We start from the raw sequence: 23,712 nt of genomic DNA, 5'->3' as shown, positions 1-23,712 counted from the left end.
CCCTTATCTAGTCTGTTCCATTGGTCTATTTTTTAACCAATATCAGACAGTTTTGACAACAAGTACTTTACATATATATATATATATATATATATACATATATATATGCATATATACACACACACACACACACACACACACACAGAGTTTAAAATCTAGAAGTGCTATTCCTTTTTCATCCCTACTTCTTTCCATCATTTTCCTTGATATTTTTGATCTTTTGTTTTTCAAAATGAATTTTGTTAGTATTTTATCAAGTTATGTAAAGTATCTCTTTGGTAATTTATTAGTATAGCATTAAAAGTATAAATTAATTTTGGTAGTATTGTCATTTTTGGTAGTATTTTCATTTGCATTATGTTGGCATGGCCAAGCCATGAGCATTGAATATTCCTCCAGCTATTTAGGTTGTTCTTTATTTCTTTAAGCGAATACTTTGTAATTGAATATCTAAAAGTCTTTTGTGTGCTTTGGTAGGTTGATCCCCAGATAGTTTATGCATTTTGTAGTTATTTGGAATGGGATTTACATTTTTACTTCTTGTGTTTTTATTGTTAAATAAAAAAGCTGTTAATTTTTTAAAAATGCAATTTTATTTATTCCATTAAATATTTCCCAATGATAAGTAAAAAATTTTTAAACATAATTTTTTAAAATTTTGAATTAGAAAATCTTCTACTTCCTTGAGAAGGCAATAATATCAATTATACTTGTGAAGTTATACAAAATGTTTCCATATTAGCCATCTTGGAAAATAAAACAAGAAAAATTAAGAAAGTTTTAAAAAAGTATGCTTCAATCACCATTCAGATTTTATCAGTTGTCAAGGAGATGGATAGCATTTTTGTTCATGGGTCCTTTGGAATTGTCTTGGATCATTGTCTTAATCAGAGTAGCTAAGTTGTTCAGCCTTGAAAATTGCTGTTGCTGTGTACAATGTTTTTCTGTTTCTGCTCACTTCACTTTGTATGAATTCATGTAAGTTTTTCCAGGTTCTTCTGAAACCATCCTGCTCATCATGTTTTATAGCATAGTAGTATTCCATCGCAGTCATATACCAAAACTTGTTCAGCCATTCCCCAGTTAATGGACATCCCCTCAATTTCCAGTTCTTTGTCACCACAAAAAGAGTTGCTATAAATATTTTTGTATAATTAGGTCCTTTGGCTTTTTCTTTGATCTTCTTGGGGTACACACCTAGTGGTGGTATTCTTGGGTCAAAGGTATGCAGAGTTTTATAACCCTTTGGGTGTTGTTCCATATTGTTCCTTAGAATAATTGGACCATTCACAACTCCACCTACATTAGTGCGTTATTATCCCAGTTTTTCCACATCCCCTCCAGCACTTGTCATTTTCATTTTCTGTCATGTTAGCCAATCTGATAGGTGTGAGGTGGTATCTCAGAATTGTTATAATTTGCATTTTTTGTAATCATCAGTGATTTAGAGCATTTTTTCATGTGACTATTGATAGTTTTGATTTCTTCTTCTGAAAACTGCCTGTTCATATACTTTGATTATTTGTCAACTAGGGAATGGCTCTTACGTTTATAAATTTAGCTTAGTTCTGTATATATTTGAGAAATGAGACCTTTATCAGAGAAACTCGCTGTAAAGTTTTCTTCTAATTTCCTGTTTTCTTGCTAATTTTGGCTGCATTAGTGGGTTTTTTTTTTTAAACACAGAGATGAATGGAGGAAAATGTAAACATAACTCGTAATTTTAAATGTGACTGGATTAAGCAATCCAGTAAAACTAAAAAAAAGTGACAGACTGAATAAGAAAACAAAACCCTCTAATCTGTTTCTTACAAGAAATACATTTTCAAAACAAAGACACACAAAATAATACTGAAGGGATGGAAAAAATTTTACTAAGCATCAAAAAGGCTGGAGGCACAATCATGTTATGTACCAAAGCAAAAACTTCTTTTTTTTAATAGAGCAAATAAGTGGTTTCAAAAATCAAATAAGAGCAATAGAGGAAAAACTGCAAAAAGAAATGACAATGGAAAATTTTTAAAACAGAATTAACAGCTTGGTAAAAGAGGCACAAAAAGTACTGAAGAAAATAATGCCTTAAAAAATTAGCCAAATGATAAAATAGATACAAAAGAAAAATACTAAAGAAAATAATTTCTTAAAAATCAGAATTGGAGCCAAACATTTAAAGAACAGTTAATACTATACAAATTATTTGGGAAAAAATGGCAAAGAAGTAGTCCTACTAAACTTTTATGATGCAGATATGGTGCTGATACTTAAATCAAGAAAAGCTACAAAATAAAAAAAAAAATAAAAATCAGAATTGACCACATGGTAAAAGAGGTCCAAAATCTCACTAAAGAAAATAACTTCTTAAAATTTGGAATTGGTCACCTGGGAGTTAATGGCAACAAGAAGCAAAGTCAAAAGAATGAAAAAAAATAGAAAATATGAAATATCTCATCAGGGGATCAACTGATTAGGAGAACAAATCATGGAGAGATAATTTAAGAATTACTACAGTATCTGAAAGCCATGATTAAAAAAAGAGCCTAGACAATGTATTTCATAAAAAGTATAAAGGAAAACTGCCTAGAAATTTGAGAATCAGAGAACAAAATAGAAATTGAAAGAATCCACCAATCATCTCTTGAAAAATATCCCAAAATGAAAACTCACAGGAATATTATAGCCAACCAGAGCCTTCAAGTCAAGAAGAGGATACTGCAAGTAGCCAAAAAGAAACAGTTCAGATTCTATGGAGCCACAGTCAAGGTTACACAAGATTTAGCAGCTATCACTATAAAGAGGTGGAGGGCTTAGAATGTGATGTTCCTGAAGGCAAAGGAGCTTTACTACAGTAAAGTATAATCTACCCAGCAAAACTAAGTATAATCCTGCAGAGAAAATGGATATCTAACGAAATAGAAACATTTCAAGCATTCCTGATGAAAAGACCAGAGGTGAATAGGAAATTTGACATTCAAACTCAAGACTGAAGAGAGACATAAAAAGGTAAACATGAATGAGAACTCATAAGAGATTTAAATAAGGTTAAACTGTTTACATTCCCGAATGGGAAGATAATTCATGTAACCCCTAAGAACTTTATCATCATTAGAGAAGTTAAAAGGAGTCTACCTAGAAAGAGGGCATAGGATTGTAATCATGGTCCTAATATAGCTTGTCAAAAATTTCCAAACATATGTGGGAATCTCAGTTACCAACATCGTCAGTTATTTATCCAGTTACTTTTGTTAACTTTGAGGAAGGGATGTATGTGGAACCTGTGCTTACATCTTTGTGGTCATCTCCAGGTGTGGAAGTTCCCTCCACCAATGTAAATTAGTAATTTTCTGTAACTTTCTATAACTTCCGTTCCTGGGCATCAAGTAGTTAGATAACTTCTCCATAGTCACAAGGTAGCATCAGAGGCAGGACTTGTACCTAGGTCTTCCTGACTCAATGGCTAGTTCTTTATTCATTATACCATAACTACTACTTCTCTTTGGTAATATTAAGCAAATCACTATCTAATTTCTTAAAAGTATTTTCCTAATTTGGGGAAATAATATAAATTAAGATGATTTTTGAGTGGATATTTTAGTTTAAAAAAAGTTGATTAAATGGAGATTTCTTGATCAGCAACACACACACACATATTTATCATCTAAAGAATCATAGGAATATAAATTTAGAGCTGGTAGGGACCTCATAGGTCTTCTAGTCCCTCCACTTGATTTTATAGTTGAAGAACCTGAGCTCTGTAAAAGTGAAGTGATTTGCCCTAGCTTAGAGTCACAAAGAAGGTATTAATTGGCAGGGCTGTATTTTGAACTCGTAGGCCCTCTGATTCCAAATTCATTTCTCTTCCTCCCCCAACCCTATCTCACCATATTATACATGTCCTGAATGTGAACCTAAAACTTTATTTAGCCAGAGGCCTCTGATACTTTTCTGTTAGTTTATCCAGATGAAGTGTTTATGCTCACTCCTTTGCTCCTAATATTTGTCTCTTTAAAGACAATTGTGTTGTGCTAAGAACTTCTTATCAACTAAACCATTGGATAAACTGAGAAAAAATCAAAATTCAAATGAATCAACACTACCATTAAAAAAACTACACCATTAAAAATTATAGGGGCAGCTAGGTGGCACAGTGGATAGAGCACCAGCCCTCGAGTCAAGAGGACCTGAGTTCAAATGTGACCTCAGACACTTAGTAGAATGACTCTGGGCAAGTCACTTAACCCTGTTTGCCTCCAAAAAACTTATGGAGGACAAAGGATTGTTGTATCACATAGAGAGGGGATAAAACTGTGGCTTAGAAGAAGTAAAAGATAAAAAACAGATTTGGTTATTTAAAAAATGAAAAGCTTTTGCTTAGCAATAATCTGTATATCCAGGATAAGTAGGAAAGAAAGAAACTGGGAGAGAGGGAGGAATTGTTGCATCACATAAATAGATAAAGGTTAGACATAAAAAAATTTATAAGAAACTGACACAGACTATGTATTACTTGTTCTTGAAATGTCGCTGCTATTTCCTTTATGTTAGGTCTTTGGCATACCGTTCGACCACTGCTTTGGCTTCCTTGAGTTACCTAGATTCCTTGAACATAAGAAGCTTTAAACAGTTGTGAGGATTTATTTCATGCCAGGTGATTAGCTTAAAATCTTATAGGAAAAGAGTATTGTAGATAAAAACTCTCTAAATGCAGAGTAGTAGTAAGTCTAGGTTTGACATCTTTAGAGTTGTAGAAGTGTGATTATTTTATGACCAAGGAAACCAAGGCTTACCAAGTGGTGAATTTACTTCTTCATGAATACAGATATAGATAAAATATAGTTGTGGTTTTGTTATCTAGGGCATTCTGGGACCACAAGGGAACTGACATGGACAACCAGGATTAATTAAAATGGCCAAGATAATAGCTGGAACTCTTCGTGTGGGAACTCCTTCCCAAGCAGGTGTAACTCTCTGTGATAATAAATAAGTTTTGGGGAGTTGATTGAGGCACAGAACAGGCACTTTCTACTACTCCAGGCAGCCTATATGTGATTTGAGTGTGATGTGTAGTAATTATGTGATGGAGGGGATGGTCTTTCTGTCCCTGAGTTTGAAAGCTGTGAGATTTTTTTTTTTAAGGCAGTTGGGGTTAAGTGACTTGCCCAGGGTCACACAGGTAGTAAATGTCAAGTGTTTGGTCTGAGGCTGGATTTGAACTCAGGTCCTCCTGACTTCAGGGCCAGTGCTCTATCCACTGTGCCACCTAGCTGCCCCCTTAAGCTGTGAGATTCTTGAAAATGGAGAAGAGACTCTTAAAACATAAGGAATAATTTGAACCTATACTTTTTTTTTTAGTTCAAGTAGTTTATTTTTTTTTCATTAATTTATTATGATTTATCAACAGTCACTTCCATAGGCTTTTGAGTTTTAAATTTTTCTCCCCCTCCCTCCCCTTCTCCTTACCCAAGACGGCACTCAATCTGATACAGGCTATGCATGTACATTCCTATTATGCATTTTCACATTAGTGATTGAACCTATACTTTTCTACATCCCTCATCTTTGCTATCCTAGGGGAATTTCTTGTTGCCCCCTAGATACTTTGCCACCTTGGATAGAAATAGTAGTGGGAGGGGCAGCTAGGTGGCACAGTGGATAGAGCATCGGCCCTGGAGTCAGAAGGACTCGAGTGCAAATCCAGCCTCAGACCCAGACACTTGGACACTTGACATTTACTAGCTGTATGACCCTGGGCAAGTCACTTAACCCCAATTGCCTTTTAAAAAAATGGTAATGGGAGAAATGTCTATTGCCTTAGATGTGGGTGTAACTAAAGCATTCTTTAAATTCTTTTTCCCTGAGAATTTACTCAGTGCCACTCCATATGACACTTTTTTTCCTTTTTTAAAAGTTCATTTATTTTTAGTTTTCAACATTCACTTCCATAAGATTTTGAGTTCTCAATTTTCTCCCCCTCCCTAAGGCAGTGTGCAATTTGATATAGGCTCTACATATGCATTCGTATTAAACATTTTCACGTTTGTCATGTTGTAAAGAAAAATTAGAACGAATGGGAAGAACCACATAAAGAAGAAACAAAACAAAAAAAAAAAGGGAAGAGAGAGAGAGAGAGAGAGAGAGTGCAAATAGTATGCATTGATTTGCATTCATACTCCATAATTCTTTTTTTGAATGTGGACAGCATCTTCCATGAGTCTTTTGGAGTTGTCTTAGATCCTTGCATTGCTGAGAAGAGCTAAGTCTATCAGTCATCTCACAGTGTTGCTATTCATTACTTTTTTTAAAAGCAGTGATTACAGTAAATCCATACCCTCTTCACTCTCTCCAGCATAGCTCTGTGTGTTACATGAGTATCTCCCACCTTATTCTCTAAATTTAATGTATCATGGGTAGAATTTCCATATACAAGTAAATAAATCTAATAATAAAAATATGTCACAAAATCCTGACTAGGATAATGAAACTGAGCTGGCAGTGCTTACCTGTGATTGGGAAAAATGGAAAATTAGATCAGTTAGTAATGGAAAACTTTGATTATCTCTACAAAGATTAATGGATACCTTTTGAGACAAGATGGAAGTAAGGTTTTGTGTATAAGATAAATAACTACTCTCTGTAATGGATAAGTTTTAGAATATACAGGAAAAGAAAATCTTGGACTTAGTTCTGAGGAATGAAAGTAATGAACAGGAACTGTTGGAGGTAATAGCTTTGTAAACATGTTGTATATTGTACCAGGTGTCATAATCCAATTAAGTAAAACATTCAGATGGAAAAAGGAACATCACATCATCCTTCACATGGATATTCAGTTTTAGAAAAGGGAATAATACCAGATTCAGGCATTCGGATTAAATGAAAAGTAATGGTTAAGGAATAAATAATCTTACCAAGAGCTTTGATCCTTTGGAAGCTCAGGAAAATATATGCCTCCAAATAAAAGTGAGGTATTAAAATATGACAAATCCATCTGGTTAACTGGTGGAGTTAAAGTGGCTATTGTAGGAGAAGTAGATAGATTTTTAAAAAATTAAAGATAGTGCCTAAGAGTTTTCTAGCCTCATGTGCTTCCCTACCAGGTTCCTATAGGTTTGTGCTCACTCTTCAATGTAGAAGTTGAATGTATTTGTGGGAGAATATATATGAAAATGTTGATATATGTATATATTTTTTTTTTGCATAGGCAGTTGGAGCTAAATGACTTGCCCAGGGTCATGCAGCTAGTAAGTGTCAAGTGTTTGGTCTGAGGCTGGATTTGAACTCAGGTCCTCCTGACTTCAGGGCCGGTACTCTATCCACTGCACCACCTAGCTGCCCCGATATATTTTATTTTATGCATTGACTTTATATGAGTGTCTATGATGTTACTGTTAGGTCTTTTGCATTTTTGTTAAGTAAATGAGTATGTATAAAAGCTTTTAAAAATTTCCCAAGAGAGAAAATGTTAGTCTGTAAACAAAAAATTTCTAAAGAATTTGTGGTTTCTTCAGAAATTCCTTTGTGGAAATTCCCTTCACCAAACCATTTATGATTTAGTAGATAAGACCTAGAGTTGTCTGAGGCAGTCTGCCCTCACACTTTTTAATAGCACTATAGGAGGTGGCAAAAATTTTAGCTTCACTAATCTAAACTTTGAGGAATCCTAATTTAGTGATATAGGTATTTAAATATTTTTCTGGCCTTGAGGAGATTTCTGCTTTTTGTTGTTGGTACATTTTATTTTGGTAAAACATAATACTTTTTAACAATCCCTCCCTTTGCTCATCAATTGGGGAATGGCTGAATAAACTGTGGTGTATGAATGTAATGAAATACTATTATGCTAAAAGAAATGATGAGCAGGTGGATTTCAGAAAAACCTGGGAAGACATATATGGACTGATGCAAAATAAAATGAGCAGAACCAGGACAACATTGTACACAGTAGCAGCAACATTATGTAATGATCAACTATGAATGACTCCAAGACAATTATTACAAAACACTAATGATGGAAAATGCTATCTACATCCAGAGAAAGAACTGAGGGACGCTAAATGCAGGTTGAAACATACTATTTTCACTTTATTTTTTTTGTGGTTTTTTTTTCCCCTTTTGGTCTATTCTTTCACAAAATGACTAATGTGGAAATAAGTTTTACATGAAGGCACATATATAACCCATATCAAATTGCTTACCCTTTTAGGAAAAGGGGAGGAGAGGGAGAGAGAAAAATTTGGAACTCAAAATTATGTAAAAATGAATGTTTAAATTGTCTTTACATGTAATTGAAAAAAATAAAACACTATTTAAAAAAAAACAATTCAGACCTTCTCCCCTGCATATTGTCCGGAAACAGTTAAAACTTTATGTAAAAGAATAATTGTAAGTTATGGTACTTGTTACTTTCTATTGTGGTAGTTTAGCAACTTGTAACAGAAAGGAAGGTTGTGGGGCTTAATTTTGATGGTTTGTTACCAACATTGTCTTAGTATATTTGACCTTAGTTTCTTTGAAAGCCTTTTAGTGTTGTCATTTTTTTTTTAAACATTGTTGCTGTGTGTATTCTCTTGGCTCTATTTTCTTCACTTTTCCTAGAAGTCTTCTCATGTTTCTATGAATTCTCAGTGGTTAGCATTGCTTTTGGTAGCTTTTGCTTTTATGAAGTAGAAGGGACCTGAGAGGTCTCCTTAGTTTAAAAAAAACAAAAACAAAAACAAAAAACTTTAGTTTTATCAAATAACTTCATTTTTGCTTGATATTATGATTTAGAGTTTCTTTCCTCATTTGGCCATTTTACATAAGATAGATATGTTTGGATCAGGTTACTTAATAAAATGGTCTTTAATCATCTAACTGAGAATGTGCTTAGTCTCACTAATGGCAGTGAATAGAGAGGGCTGTGTGGTGAGAGAAGGATGGCAAATGGAGATAGGCTAAGGAAAATAGGAAGAGGAGAACCTTGGGAGTGCTTGATTAGAGGTCAGGGATTGGTGTACGGAAAAATTTAAGGGGACACAGAAGAGATAGTTGTGTATACTCTCTTTCCCCCCTTGGCATTTTTACTGGTATTGTCTCCCTTGGCTCCTTCTCAGTTCCCCTCTCATTCATCTTCATCTCTAAAAGAGAGATAATAATAGTACCTACTTCACTGGGTTGTTGTGAGGATCATATAAGATAATGTATGTAAACCTTAAAGTACTATGTAAATGTGAGCTATTAACATTCATGATTTCTCTTTTTTCCATAAAGTCTTCTCTTGAGAATCCATTGGTACAAGTAATAAGTTTTTCTAGTAGACTATTCTTTTTCTTCTCATTAAATTGGAGCAGTTGTAAAGGAGTACTCATACTAATGAGATGCAGTAATCCCTTTTAGTATCAAAGTATTCTTTTCACTTTTGATTTTGCTATTTTTAAAAGAAATATGCCCATGAAAGCCTTCTATTACCCATAATATGAATAATATACTTCTGATAACTTAGTTGGTAGCAGTGTTTAATATATTGTGTGGTTAAAATATAGTCACCAGTGCCGATAATAAGAGCAGTAGTAGCTGAAATTTATGTAGCAGCCTTCTACCTCCACTTTTAAAAAGTAGGTTGGTACCATTTCACTTTAAATAAAGGATTGCATTGACTGTTATATTAAAAATGTTTTGCCCATTTCTTTTCTCTTTTTCCTTTCTCTTTATATTACTGTCTTTCTGTCACAGTTTTTGGCCTTTTGCAACTGCCACAATACTGTGTCTATTTTTTATCCCATTCTGTTGTTCAGCATAGGTTACAAGATGTTTGATCCTAAAGTAAAACGTATAGAAAATACTGAGAAAATGTGTTACCATGAAAAAAAGCACTGGACTAGGAATCTGGGAACATGGATGCTATGCCTACTTCTCTCACTAATTTGGGGAATAGTTTAACCTCTCCAGGCCCATTTTATCCCTTGAAAAATGTAAATAATTACACCACCAAAACTGATATGGGGCTTTAAGGTTTGCAGAATGCTTTACATTATCTCATTTTTACCCCATGATAACTGTTTCATATAAGTACCACAGGTATTATTATCCCCATTTTGCAGATGAATAAGTAGAAATTCAGAGAGAAGTTAAGGAACTTACCTATGATCACATAATTTGTATCAGAGAAGGATTTAAGTCCAGGTTTTTCTGGCTTCAACAAGCACTCTATCTACTTTGTCACACTTTGCATGGAAGACTTTTTACATACCATGCCCTTACAGATCCTTAGGAAAGCCAAGTAGTGAGATCCATAGAGGCTGATACATACCTCCTACCCCAGCATGTATATTCTTCACAATGCTTCTGTTTTGGAATCATCACTACTTGTGTCCTGGTAGAGTCAGGTAACGTTGATCCCCTTTGCCACAAGAGAGCCAAAATAAGAGTGTGTATATTTATCCTTCCCCAAAAGGAGAAAGGTAGCAGTCATCTGAACAAAAATCTGTCGCTACTGGGTCACTGAAGTGATTGTACCTTTACAGCCTTGCTTTTTTTAAATATTCAATGGCTTGTTACCGGGGGTCCTGAATGGGAATAGTATTCTTGTAATACTTAAAAAGAGAATGAAAGTCTTTCCATGTTTTTTTTTTCATGTTTTTCTAAGATCATCAAGCTCATCATTTGTTATAGCATAGTAGTATCCCATCACAATCATATACCGCAACTTGTTCAGCCATTCCCCAGTTGATGGGCATCCCTGCAGTTCCCAGTTCTTTGCCACCATAAAGAGAGCTTCTATAAACATTTTAGAAGATATAGGTTCTTTTCCTTTTTCCCTAACCATCTTTGGAAATGGACCTATTAGTGGTATTGCTGGGTCAAAGGGTATAGGCATTTTAATAACTCTTTGGGCGTAATTGCAGATTGCTCTTCAAAATGATTGGATCAGTTTACAATTCCACCAACAATTAGTGTTTAGTGTCCCAATTTTTCCACATCCCCTCCAACCTTTGTCACTTTTCTTTTCAATCATTTTAGCCAATCTGATAGGTATAAAATCATGTCTCAAAGTTGTTTTGATTTGCATTTCTCTAATCAATAATGATTTAGAGTATTTTTTTATATGACTACAAATTGTTTTGATTTCTTCTTTGGAAAACTGCCTGTTCATATCCTTGGCCATTTATCAATTGAGGAATGACTTACATTCTTATAGATTTGACAAAGTTCTTTATATATTTGAGATATAAGACCTTGATCTGAGAAACTGTCTATAAAAAATATTCTTGCATGAAATAATGAAGAGCTAAATGAGCAGAACCAGGAGAAAATTGTATACAGTAACTGCAATATTGTTTTAAGAACAACTTTGAGCAAATAAGTCATTTTGATTATAAATACCCAAATTAACTACAGAGGACCAATGAAGGAAGATGCTATCTGCATCCAGAAAAAGAACTGATAAATAGATGTATAGAATGATTTTACACACACGCATATGGGGAAGAAAAAAGAAAAAAAAATTACATCATAACTGTATTATATATATATATATTATATATTTAAGAGGAAAAGCAAGTTGTACATAATAGATTTGCAGTTTCATGTGCGATTTTTTTTTGCTATACTATGTTATGAAAATTCTTGTTTTGTCCCATGAATTAAAAATAAAGTAAATTTTTAAAAATTTTAAAGGGAATGAAAGAAAACATTTAGCTCATAATTTTAGTATAGTGATGCCATCCATGGTGAGCCTGAGCTATTGATGAAATGTAATAAATGTAATCCTAGATATTTCTCAAGATCTTCAGACTAAGTCAGGTGTTTGGATACCTGACGAATTATGACAGAAGATGTGTGAGTTGTCAGTAGTGTCTGTTTCTGTGCTCTACTTTTGTCCTTCTGAAATTATCATATGTATTAGCAGAGAAGGCACTGAATATGACCATTTTTGTGATAGCTTTGCTTCTCCTCTGCTGTGTAATGATTTTTCCCTGACCTTTTGGCTCCCATTATCTGCAGGTGATTTTGGAATCAAGCATTACCTGTTCCTTAGAGGTTAAATGCTACTGTCAGCAAGACACGGTAGGGGGTGGGGATGGGCATCTGGGTATGTTTGTGTCACTCTTGTCACCATGGAAACAAAGGGACCATGGCTGTCCAAAGAGATAGGCGGTATAGGTCCTTCAAATTTGAATATATTTAGAACCTTGTTAACATCTGTTGAGGTAATGAGAATTAAAATCTGCTCAATCTGACTACAGGCTACTGACTCATTTTCATTCCTATCCTTTATGGTAAAACTTCTCTTTCTTAACTCTGAAGTTCCTCTCTCTTCTTCCCCACCCATGGCAGGCCCTCATTAGCTGCCTTGCAGGAGGTCATTCACTGCCTTCTTATTTTCATGGACTAACGACTGGAATGGTAGCTGAAGTTCTCATAACAGATTGTAGCTTAAAAGTGAATGGGGAAAGTGGTTGGTTTCAAAACCACCTGCAAATGGCAGGAGCCAAAAAATAAATGAAGGAGGTTTATTTTTACATTGTGTATTCTTTAAATAATCAACTTTATTTAAAGAGAATGTAGATTTGGAGAGTTTAAAAAAGTGTCTTGCAACTTGCTACTGATTATGTAGTTTTGTCAGTGATTCTTTTGCAGCAGAGTACTCTTAAGGAGACCAGGGATCTAGAGCAATGGAGGATCTTAGAGTTGTACGTAGTATAATTCTTATTTGGTGATCAATGAATCATCACTTCCCCAGGCATGTAGGAACCAAAATGATACTTCCTGGTGTTCTGTGGTTGCTTCCTCCACCCCAAATAAAAAAAGGGTAGGTTGGTATTAGTTAACTTAAAAATAAACAAAGGACCACATTGACTGTATGTTTAAAATGTTTTTCCCAGGTCCCCTTTTTTCCTATCCTATTCCTTTTTTTTTTTCAAATTACTGTTTTTCCATGTCATTTTCAACCTTTCTACAGCTTCCTCAGCCTCATGTCCCCTTTTGTCCCATTCTTTTGTTCAGCAAGGATTATAATATGTCAGTTCCTAAACCTGAAGTAAGAAGTTTAGAAGGTTCAGAGATAGTATGTTACAAAGAAAAGAGCACTGGAGTAGGAATCTGGAAAATTGGATGCTAGTCCTGCTTCTGTCACTATGATATACATATAGATATAGATATAGATTATATAGAGAGATATAGATATATAACATATATCCATCTCTCTCTCTCCCTCTGTGTGTGTGTGTGTGTGTGTATACACACACACACACACACACACACACACACGACTATTGTCAGAGGCAGTATTTAAAAACTGGGTCTTTCTGATTGAAAACCAGTACTCTATCCACATTATCACAGTGTCTCATAGAAAGGAAAGTATTCACATAGCTATTACATGCCCATTGGGATCCCTAGGAAGGCCAAGTAGTGAGAGCCATAGAGGGTAATGAGGAGCAGTCAACAACCCATTCCTGTCTCCTACTACCACCCTATCATTTATCAAAATGCCTCTTTTGGAAATCATTACTTCTCCTGTCCTGGTAGAACCAAGCCTCCTTGCTCTTTCTTCCCACAGAGAGCCTGAAAAAGGATAGTAACAGCTATATAGTTGTCTCACTGAAATTTAAGTGTTTTATGCTTTCATTACCCAAGTTTTTATTTTATAATAAATTGCTCACATTGAATATTAAATTCATACTGTACCAAGAGAGGAATACTTTTAAGATGATCTAATTCTATCTTGTATATAGTTGAATGTGGTTGTTTTTTTTTAATAAAATAATTTATAACGTAAGACTTCTTTAAAAAAAAAAGATTTCTTTAATTATACCCACCCTCTAACTGGCATTTGAACAGGGCTTTAAGATTTGTGAAATGTCTTTAAATACATTTTCATTTGATTTGAATTAATAATTCTTGCTCTAACTACCTCACAATATTGTGAGAATCAACCCTTTGCCCTTCCCACTTTCCATTAGCCTAGATCCTATAGGGAGTGAGGGGGAGAAGGTCCCAGCCTGAGTGGGCTGGGGCTCAAGTGGGACTGCCCTCACTATTTTCTGACAAAAGAGCCCAATCTCAATCTTCCTGACAGCTTATCTGTATAGGTAGGATCAATGTCCTTTCCCCTTTCCCATCCTGGCAATGAGGGACCCCAGAATCCCCTTTCTACTCTGACTCTTAGGACCATTCCTCCTTCCCATTTATGGTAGACCACTCCTGTGAGACAAGCATCCCAATGCATTTTAAGGACTCTTGGGCCTTGCCATCTTAGGATCTTTCCTGTCTTTCTCCTAAACCTGCAACTGAACTCCAGTTAGAGTGTGACCTCCTTGAGAGCAAGGACTGTCTTCTTTTTCTGTTTGTAGCAAGGACTGTCTTCTTTTTCTGTTTGTATCTCGAGTGCTTAGCACATGAAAATTTTTCCTTCATTCATCAATTGTATGGGGAAGTACTTAGAGAAGGTTAAAATGCCGAGAAAAGAAAGAGTATATAAATGTTCAAAAGCGAACTAAATTCATCACAGATTTGAAACAGGTTTTGAGAAAAGGCTTAGGCAGTTATTGCTATTTTAGCTAATCCTCCTTGCCTACTACCATTATACTAAGACTCCTTGGATTCCTTCATCTTCTGGGTTTCCATTGGTTTTTTCCCTGCTTTCTATATTAAATGTGTATTTCTTTTGACCTTCAAAGCATTGGACTGTTCTTAACCTATTTTTCTTCTCCTCCATTCTATGACCTCTTTTCTTTGTGCTCCAGAAACTTTCTGGTGATCGATTTCATTCTTTTCTTTCATTCTATTCTTGTATTTTCCCTCACTGACCCTTAGAGCTGGAATTTATTCGGCAAGTTGATAATTACTTTCAACCCTTTTTTAAAAAAATTTTTCCAAAAACATTCTTTGAAGGATATTTTCTCCATTTTCAGAAGCATTGGCTCAAGAAGACTTGGATATGATATTCTTTCTTTCTACTGAGGCCTAATATGCAAGCATAGTAAAGGACCCATCTGGTGCTTATTTGCCTGGAAGAAGTTAAGGTCCTGATAGTGGATCCTATGGGAGAATATAGTTGTATAGTTGTTCAATAACAGTAAACAGCTGCTCACATATCGACTTGCTTGTGTGCCCAAGAAGTCCAATGAGAATGTCAGGGCTACTGAGTCTGGAGACTTATCTTTGCTGTGTTGTAATCTTGGGTATCCATTAATGTGTTCTTCTCCATAATCATCTTGCCTTTGTGTCTAATTTAGATCATAAACCCATGGTGCTGGGATTATGTTTATTTCTTTATAGTATTTAGCATAGCATTATACTAATTTTTAGATTATTTTACAGCCAACATTTAAATAAATATTGCCTATTTGGCTCCTTATTGGGCTTTCATACTGATACTTGGTTTTAGTTTTCAGATTTCCTATACAGTTTAAAAAAAAAGTAGTGTCTTCTGTGCATTACTCCACTCCCACCTCAAATTGAGTTAATTTTAAGCTTTCTTTGTAAGCATATTTCCATATTATCATCATCATAAATGAACTCTTTGATATTATACTATCACTGATATAATTGTTTTGTTTTGTTTTATTTTTATTTTTAGGGAATTGGGGTTAAGTGACTTGTCCAGGGACACACAGCTAGTAAATGTCAAGTGTTTGGTCTGAGGTTGGATTTGAACTCAGGTCCTCCTGACTTCAGGACCAGTGCTCTATCCATAGCGCCACCTACCTGCTCGCACTGATATAATTGTTAAGAAGTAGAGGTTTTTAGAGGTTTGGTAGAGATTTAAAATTTGGCAGTAGGAACTAAGTTTTCTGATATAGGCTCTGACTTTCCCTCCTCTCATTGAGCTGAGCATTTTGTGAGAAAATAAATAGTAGATTTTTTATTAGTAGGGGCATTTTTCTTAATTAAGCAGGCTCCATTCTTAAGTCTTCATGGGGACTTAAGAGGGTTAAGCAGTACTTTTGACTATGGTTGCTGCTTATATTGTAAAACAGGAGGGTGTTATATTCATATTAATTCCCTCAGACATTTCCCTCTGTCTCTGTGTTCTTAGAGACAAGTGATCTAAATTGGATTATCAGAAAAGAAACTAGCTACAAAGAGCAAATTTCTAAACATAAATTAAATCTGACTTGATCATTCCCTTCTTTAATCTTTTCTCTGATTCTTTAAAAATGGTGGACAGTCAAACTTGATTCTCATTTTCCTATCCTATCTGTATGGATAAGTTGGCATTTCAAGTTTTTTGTTCTTCCCCAGGAGACAGGAGCAGTTCCAGAAAAACCCCGACAGTTACAATGGTGCTGTACGTGAGAATTACACCTGGTCTCAAGACTACAGTGACCTGGAGGTTAAGGTGCCAGTGCCCAAGCATGTCCTGAAAGGGAAGCAGGTAATAAGTGTTAGAGCTTCTGAGTCACAGATGAATCTTATGTTTGCCAGCCCCTCATTTCCCATAATTCAAGCACAAGTGACAACTTGTTACTTCAAGGGTGATCTATATAATCTTTGCTTAATCAAAGGCAGCACTTTAAATTTTGCAGAAGTTAGGCTAGCTGAGCATGAAGTGAGACAGTGTACATCTTTTATATTCATCTAATGAAGATGTGATCCAGTGATGATCTGCTAAGGAAAGAATCTGTTACTGATAAAACATCCTGGGGTGAGATTGTTTTAGAAATAAGTAGGCTGTGGAACTTTAATAATCCATTACTTTATTTTTTCACCTAATTTTTTTTCTATCCAAGAATATACTTTATCTCTTTCACTGTGTTTCCTTGCTATTACTTATAGCACTTTACAGCTTTTGGGTAACCTATATTCCTGCTGGTCATTAATACTTACTTCCCTAGAAAGAACACTGTTTAATTTATGTTCTCTCCAAATTTAATTTAATATATTTATCCCTCTTTTCAGGTATTGTCAACATACTACATGTATATCATAAATGTAGTAAGTAAACCATACTTGGTATTTACATGCATTTTTATCCCTTCAAAGGAAAACTTGATTCTCTGTAATTTCTAGATATACATCTCGATTTCTGACCTGTTTCCTGATTTCACTCACCTTTTCACAGTCATTCCGTATAGTACCACCTGGATGTCTCACTGGCACCTTAAACTGAAAATATATAAAGCAGAACTCATTCTACCTATCCCCCCTCAATTCAACTCCTGTCCCATTTTGCCTCTGTCTTGCTAGTAATGTCACCTTTCTTCAGTCTTGCATGTTTTAATCTTGAAATAATCTTTGATTCCTCCTTTATCCATATATCTGGTCAGTTGCCAGTTCCTTGAAATTGTAGTGTCCAGTGATTTTTCCAGGGACCTACTCGTCTAGTAGATAATGTCTGAATAAATCATTGTTCTTTGGTGTTACTCTGTATGATATAGATAACTTGCAGTTAAATAAATTATCGTTGCTATTTCTAGCTACTGCTGCTTAAGTAACCTCACTGACTTGAATAGAACTAGTCATAGCATCCTGACCTGATGTCTGTCTTCCAGACTCTATCCAGACTTCTAGTATCTCATTTGAAATTTTGATTGTATCCATTTCCTCCTTCCTCCCACCATAGACTGCATACAAAAGAGATCAGAGTCAATTCAACAAGCATTAAAATTATTTTTTATTCTAATATAATACAAGGTTTTTTCTTCAAAAACGTTTTATTAGTGCTGTTTTCTTTTGAATGTCACTTTCCCATCCCCACTAGAACCCTCAAAGTTCTAGTGTTTGCTTTTGTGAGGCAAAACAAATCAATACATTGGACATGCCTGGAAATGTATGCCTCATTCCATACCTCTTCTAGTCTACAACCTTTCTTCCAAGAGTCAAGAGCATGTTTCACCTCCAGTCTTCTGAACTTATAATTTCAGTTATTTCAGTAGTCAGAGTTCTAAAGTCTTTCATCATAGTTTTTCTTCACTGTATTATTAAGTGTAGAAAAATATTACTCTTAACCCTATCCACTCCACTTCAAACCACCTTTACTATGACGTAATATAGATGCAACATGGTAGAGTGGAAACACCTTTAGATTTGGACTTATAGTCAGGGAGACCTGGGTTCAAATCCTGGCTTTGATACTTACTAGCTCTGTGGTGATAGACAAATAACATTTTTGAGCCTCAATTTCCTCATCTATAAAATAGAAATAACAGTATTTATTTTATGGTGCTGTTATGAGGACCAAGTAAGATAATATGTATAAAGTGCTTTGTAACCTTTAAAGGTATGTAAATTTCAGTTTTACTCTTAAGGGGAATGTAACATGAATATGTACAAGTGGATTTGTAATTTTGGAGTTCTTCTCCCATGATGCAGATCTGCAACCTATTCTTCCTATTCTTTTTGCAAAAAGTTCTTCACATGGAGTCTACCTCATATGCTGTAGACCTTTCTCACTAACATCACAAGCTGGAGTGCATCTGTTATCCAATGCCCTTACCACACGACCCAGCCCATTTCCTTCTGCTCCATAGTTCCTTGATGTTATATCCTTTTTACCTGGCCTTTGTATTTCCTTGTTGGCTTTATATTGCAGACTGCTCATGCCCAACCAGGCTCCTTTCCTTTGGTCTCTGTGGGAAATTTAGTTATTTGGAAGCAGGTTTTCCTTCCAAACAATTCCACCAGTAAAAAGTTTGTATTGAGAAGATGGCCTTTGTTGCTATGGGAAGCTTGGGGAATCAGTAAAAGTATAATTTCCTGAAAGCTATCCAACTCACTCTTCTGCTTTTTAACTCTGGGTCCAGCTCCTTGTCTATCTTTACTGTCAGTCTCAGACATATTATTGGACAAGCTTTATTCTTTGTTTTAATGAATGTTGAAATCTGGGTAAGAGGCATTCTTAATCCTGTTGGTCTTTCCCATGTAGATGAACATGCTAAACTCCTTGGCATGATTACAGATCTCTTTCAGGAGCTTGTCTTGGGGTTTGAGCCAAACAGAATGATGTCATCAGTAAACAGGAGCATCTGGAGGACTTCACCATTCATTGGGAATCCCTTTTCAACCTGGGCTCTGTGCTGTGTCTCTTCCTTCACAGTGGCAAATACTTTTGGTGACCATATATATCCCATGAGATACATGTAATCCATGAAACAAGGATAACATGCAAAATAATTTTAATAAAAATACAGAAGTGCATAAGAGAGATACTAAGTGGTATATGAGCCAGGGAGAGGCAGTACTGGTGCCAAGTAGGGGCAGCAGGGAAGGCTTTTTGGAGGAGGTTGCAGCATTTGATCTGGGCTTTAAAGGATGGGTAAGATTTCAGGTGACAGAGGTAGAACATGGAGGAGGAACATTGCAGACATAGGGACCATCCTGAGCAAAGATATGGAGGTGGGAAAGCCTGTACTGGTATGAGTAATATTTGTAGGTTGTCCAGTTTGGCTGGAGTATGTAGGGAAGAAGAATATGAAATTATGCTAGAAATGGAAGAATTTGCAAGATTGTGGAGGGCCTTAAACTTCAGATTGAGTTTAAACTTTGGGAGCCTTTGAAGGGTTTTGAGCAAAGGACTGACATGGCCAAATATTTAAATGAGGAATATTAATGTGGCAACTATGTGAAGAACAGATGAGAAAAGTTAAGTGTTTTTAGAAAGTAAGATCATTACAATAGTCTAGGTGACTGGAAATGAGGTGGCATTGATAGCATGATGGTAGCATAATTGGAGAAGAAGGGATAAGTTCAAAAAATACTATTAAAATAGACTGAGCAGTTTAAAGTTGAGATGTGGGGTTTCCCAGGGAAGAATATTCTTTCTGAGCCTCTTAATATACCAGGAATGCTACAGAAGCTCAGCATTTGAAGAGATAAGCCATATAGAAATTGATTTTGGTGTTTTGTTGTAGACCAAGAAATGCCAAGAAACACTGGGTTTTGTGGTCATTTCAGAAAGGGGAGAAACATTAATTTTGAGAAGTTGTTGAGACCTAGTAGATTATTTAAGATGAGAATGATATGGATCAGATGTCAAGCACATGACTTTGCTTAATAGTTGTCCTTAAATACTGGGTAAGAGGTCAGAGTCTTTTTCATTGATTTGGGTGAGTATTCTTTTTAGGTATCATAAGCAAGTTTTAAGATTTAGATCAACTTATACCTTCTTTTTCCTCTTATTCATCAGTTTACTGTTAAAAATATCTTTTCCAGTATTCTAATTTGAAACATTGTTCACATAATTCTGGCTTCTAGGGCAGTTGTCCATCACATGTCATCCTTTCTTCCCCCACTGTCCACCTCCCACTCCCCATCCTCCCCCCAGCCCTGGGAATCATCTCTATTGCCAGTTTGTTGACTTAGGCTAGATTTTGAAATCCTGCATTCATATCCATCATTACCTTTCCTAAGGAGGTACAGCTTGGCTTTCATTTAAGAAAAGCCTTATATTTATGGCTCCTTCTAATACTATTAATTAAACTGATCCTATCATGAGATCTTCCACATAAGCAATTAATTTATTTGATATTTCATTAGAATATAAGCTCCTAGAAGGCAGCTACTATTTTCTTTGTTTCCTTAGAGGTTTGCATTCGGTAGGTGTTTAATAAATGTTTATTGAGTGCAACTGGTATTGATGTGTTGAGGAAAACTCCTGTTTCATTTATATTAGTGCCTTAAAGGTAAGAAGATTTATGTCCCCCTTCATCTTTTGAACTGTTTGATTTTTTTTTCTTCTCTACTTTGCATTTTTTGTTCTGTTATGCTGATAATAGCTGACATTTATATAGTGGTTTATAGTTTACAAAAAGAATTTATATAGCCTGATAATATCTCATTTGCTTCTCCAAAGAATGTACTAGGTAGCTCAAATAAATGAGCTTATTAAAATGAGGATATAAAGGCACTTGTGCATAGTAGACCCTTAATAATGTTTGTCCACTTGAGTTGAAGTGAATTGCCCATAGTCATTCAGCTAGTAAGTAGTCAAGACTTGTCTTAATCCCTGGTCTTTTGACTTCAAGTCCAATGTGTTTTTGTTTTGTTCTGTTTTTGCTACTATAGTTCTACTATAATTCTTTGAGTTCTGGTCTCAATTTTTAAATCATTAAGATGATTTTAAAAAATCCTTTAAGGGATTTCATGTCAAACTTAAGACTTCTGAGTAAGTTTGTCTTATGTCTTGGGTTTTTCTAACTTGTCTTATTTTTTTTTCTTCTTGAGTTATTACCTTCCATATCGACTGATTTATATACAGCTTTTCTCTGAAATTAACAGTTACCTGTCAGCCACAGTTCTTTTCAAATAGGTCACGTGACAGACACTTCTGAGAAATGATTGTAGAACTTAGTTGATAAAAATTTTGTCCTGTTCTAGGTTATAGGGAGTGTGTGCTGGGCGAATGATGGGGAGGCATGAGAAGCTTTTTTTGGATCCTTAGAATAAAATTTTAAAACATTTGAGTCCCCTAGCTTCATTTCTGCCCCTGACAAATCATGATCACTTTTCTTCATCCCTTTTCTTATTGATTTATTTCCCTTTCTCTAGAACAGTTAGAGAAGAGGATATATTTGCATCTCATTGTGTCATGAGGATGAATAAAAGAGCATCTGGGAGACTGAAAAAATGTTCATATTTCAGATTCAAAACTTTTGATAGTTGTGCTGATGAATCTTAAGAAATAGTCCCTTTTCAAAATGAATATTTAAAAATTTCACAGTTTAAAATTTTGGGTACTTCCAGTCTCCTCTTTGGTTTTTATTTTCACAAATTTCCAATTGGGAAAGTTACAAAGTCCACTTTATGTTTATCGAGTTTCTGTTTTGTTTCCTCATTGTTGCCTTGGGCTGTATATTATGAACTTTTAGTGTATCTGCAAGGTTGTTAATGCCACTTTTGGAGCAAACTAGGACAGCCATTCAGTTGACAAGCATTTGAGTATCTCCTGGGTAGAAAATGTTTGGCCTTATTATGACACTTGTTTAAAACTTTGCCAGAGCCTTCCATGTGACAATGGGGTGCGTCCGTTTAGCTTGCAAGTGTCAAGACACAAATTACACTGCCAAGAAGTCTGACTAGATTGCGGGGAACACCTAATCAGGCAAAGGAGGCTATCTTCAGCTAATGTTTAGAAAAGGAGGCTATTCAAGATGAAGTTAGCTTGCAAGCTAACCTGATTAGGTGTTCCCTGCTATCTAGTCAGACTTCTTGGCAATGTAATTTGGAGTCACCAAGACAATATGTCATGACTTGATGTATGTCATAGGGTGTGGTTCTCTCTAAAACTTTGCTGTCACATAGCTATCTTATAAGGTGAATGACCCATCATATTAAAGGGCAGGATAGTGAACCTTGTAGAGGAGATGACCTGTATTGAGATCTTACCACTGAATCTGCTATTAGTACAGCTGCCATTTGTGCTAAGCAAGCGTGCGCACTCACACACACACACAACCATCCCAGCAAGATATTTTTTCATGTTTTAGAAATTGTTCAGAAGAAAAATTTGACATCTTATGGTAAGTGTCAGCAATGAAGTTTCCATTAGAGAGACATCTATAATGGAGGTCACATATAAGTACACTAAGGCAGAGTCTTATCTTTTCCTACTTTCTATTAATTATTGAAAATTAACAGATTTCATTAAAATGTAGATTTTATAAAACTAAATTGTTTGGTCCCTTGCTCTTTGAGAAATTACTTCTGTTCATCAGCACCATTATACCATTTTAACAATTTTGACTAATTCCTATTGGCAGACTTTTCCAGTCTTAGATTTTGCTCCTGTCTACATACTGTAGCTATAATGGCCTTCTTGCTGTTCCTTGAACATGACACCCCATCTCCTAACTCCATGCCCTTTCACTAGATGTCCCCATACCTGAAATACTTTCTTTCCTTGTTTCTTCCTCCTGATTTACCCAGTTTCTCTTAAGATTTGGCTCACATCTTATCTTTTGTAGGAGGTCTTCCTCCCTCTCCTCTTCTCTCTCCTCCTCCCTCACATAAAGGGGGCCACTTCCAGTCTTTCTGATCTATATCTTGCCACTGGACCCAGATGGCTGCAGAGGAGAAAGTGAGGCTGGTGACTTTGCACAGCCCTTACTCACTTAAATCTTTCAAGTCATGGCATCACGTTCCTGATACCATGGTCCTCTCAGAGAACAAAGGACAAACAACTTGTGAGTAGTATAAGCTGTCCCACCGGGGACCCAACTAGCCAGTTTCAGTTGGGCAAAATAGCTCTTTCCTTCCTTCTTCCCCTCCCCTCTTCTCCCTTCATCTCTCCTCCCTTCTCCTTTCCTCCCCTTCTCCCAGCCCAAGCCCCATATGGCCATTGTTTGGACCCTGGTGACTCAGAATGAATGTAAAAATCAGTTGTTTCTGTTTTGGCCAGAAACCCTGAGAGTCTTCCCCTCCCAGATTGATTTCTTTCTTTTTGGGGGGGGGGGGCTAGGTAGAAGGGGCCATTCTTTGCCTCATTTCTTACCTAGTTTTAATCATTGAATGGGTATTGCCTCAGTCAAACAGACCTGGGAAAGACCTTGGCTTAAAAAGGCCTTTGTCTCCCACTGTATCAGGGCGTCTCCAGTCCTAATCTGTGTCTTGCCATTGGACCCAGATGGCACCAGAGGAGAAATTGAGGCTGGTGAGTTTGCACAGCCCTTACTGACCTAAATCCAGTTCACTTGAAAGTCATGACATCACCTTCCTGATGTCGTGGTGGTCTTCTACTAAAACACTGAATTATCCTTACCAAGACACATTTTCCTGGCTCAAGGCTCCATAAAG

The 23,712-nt window shown here is 35.8% G+C and overlaps 1 protein-coding gene across 1 annotated transcript in view; it reads left to right on the top strand.

Moving 5' to 3' along the window:
• Positions 1–23,712, top strand: part of NUDCD3 (NudC domain containing 3) — a 97,222-nt gene that overhangs the window by 63,050 nt on the left and 10,460 nt on the right. The window contains exon 3 of the mRNA XM_027848476.1: positions 16,225–16,406. Within this exon, the coding sequence (XP_027704277.1) occupies positions 16,225–16,406 (182 nt within the window). The remainder of the gene's footprint in view (positions 1–16,224; positions 16,407–23,712) is intronic.

This window comes from Vombatus ursinus, unplaced genomic scaffold (assembly GCF_900497805.2).
Source record: "Vombatus ursinus unplaced genomic scaffold, bare-nosed wombat genome assembly UNPS02000580.1, whole genome shotgun sequence".
NCBI classification, from domain to species: Eukaryota; Metazoa; Chordata; class Mammalia; order Diprotodontia; family Vombatidae; genus Vombatus; species Vombatus ursinus.
The sequence above is the reverse complement of the archived record's forward strand: the minus strand, read 5'-3'. Positions and strand labels throughout refer to the sequence as shown.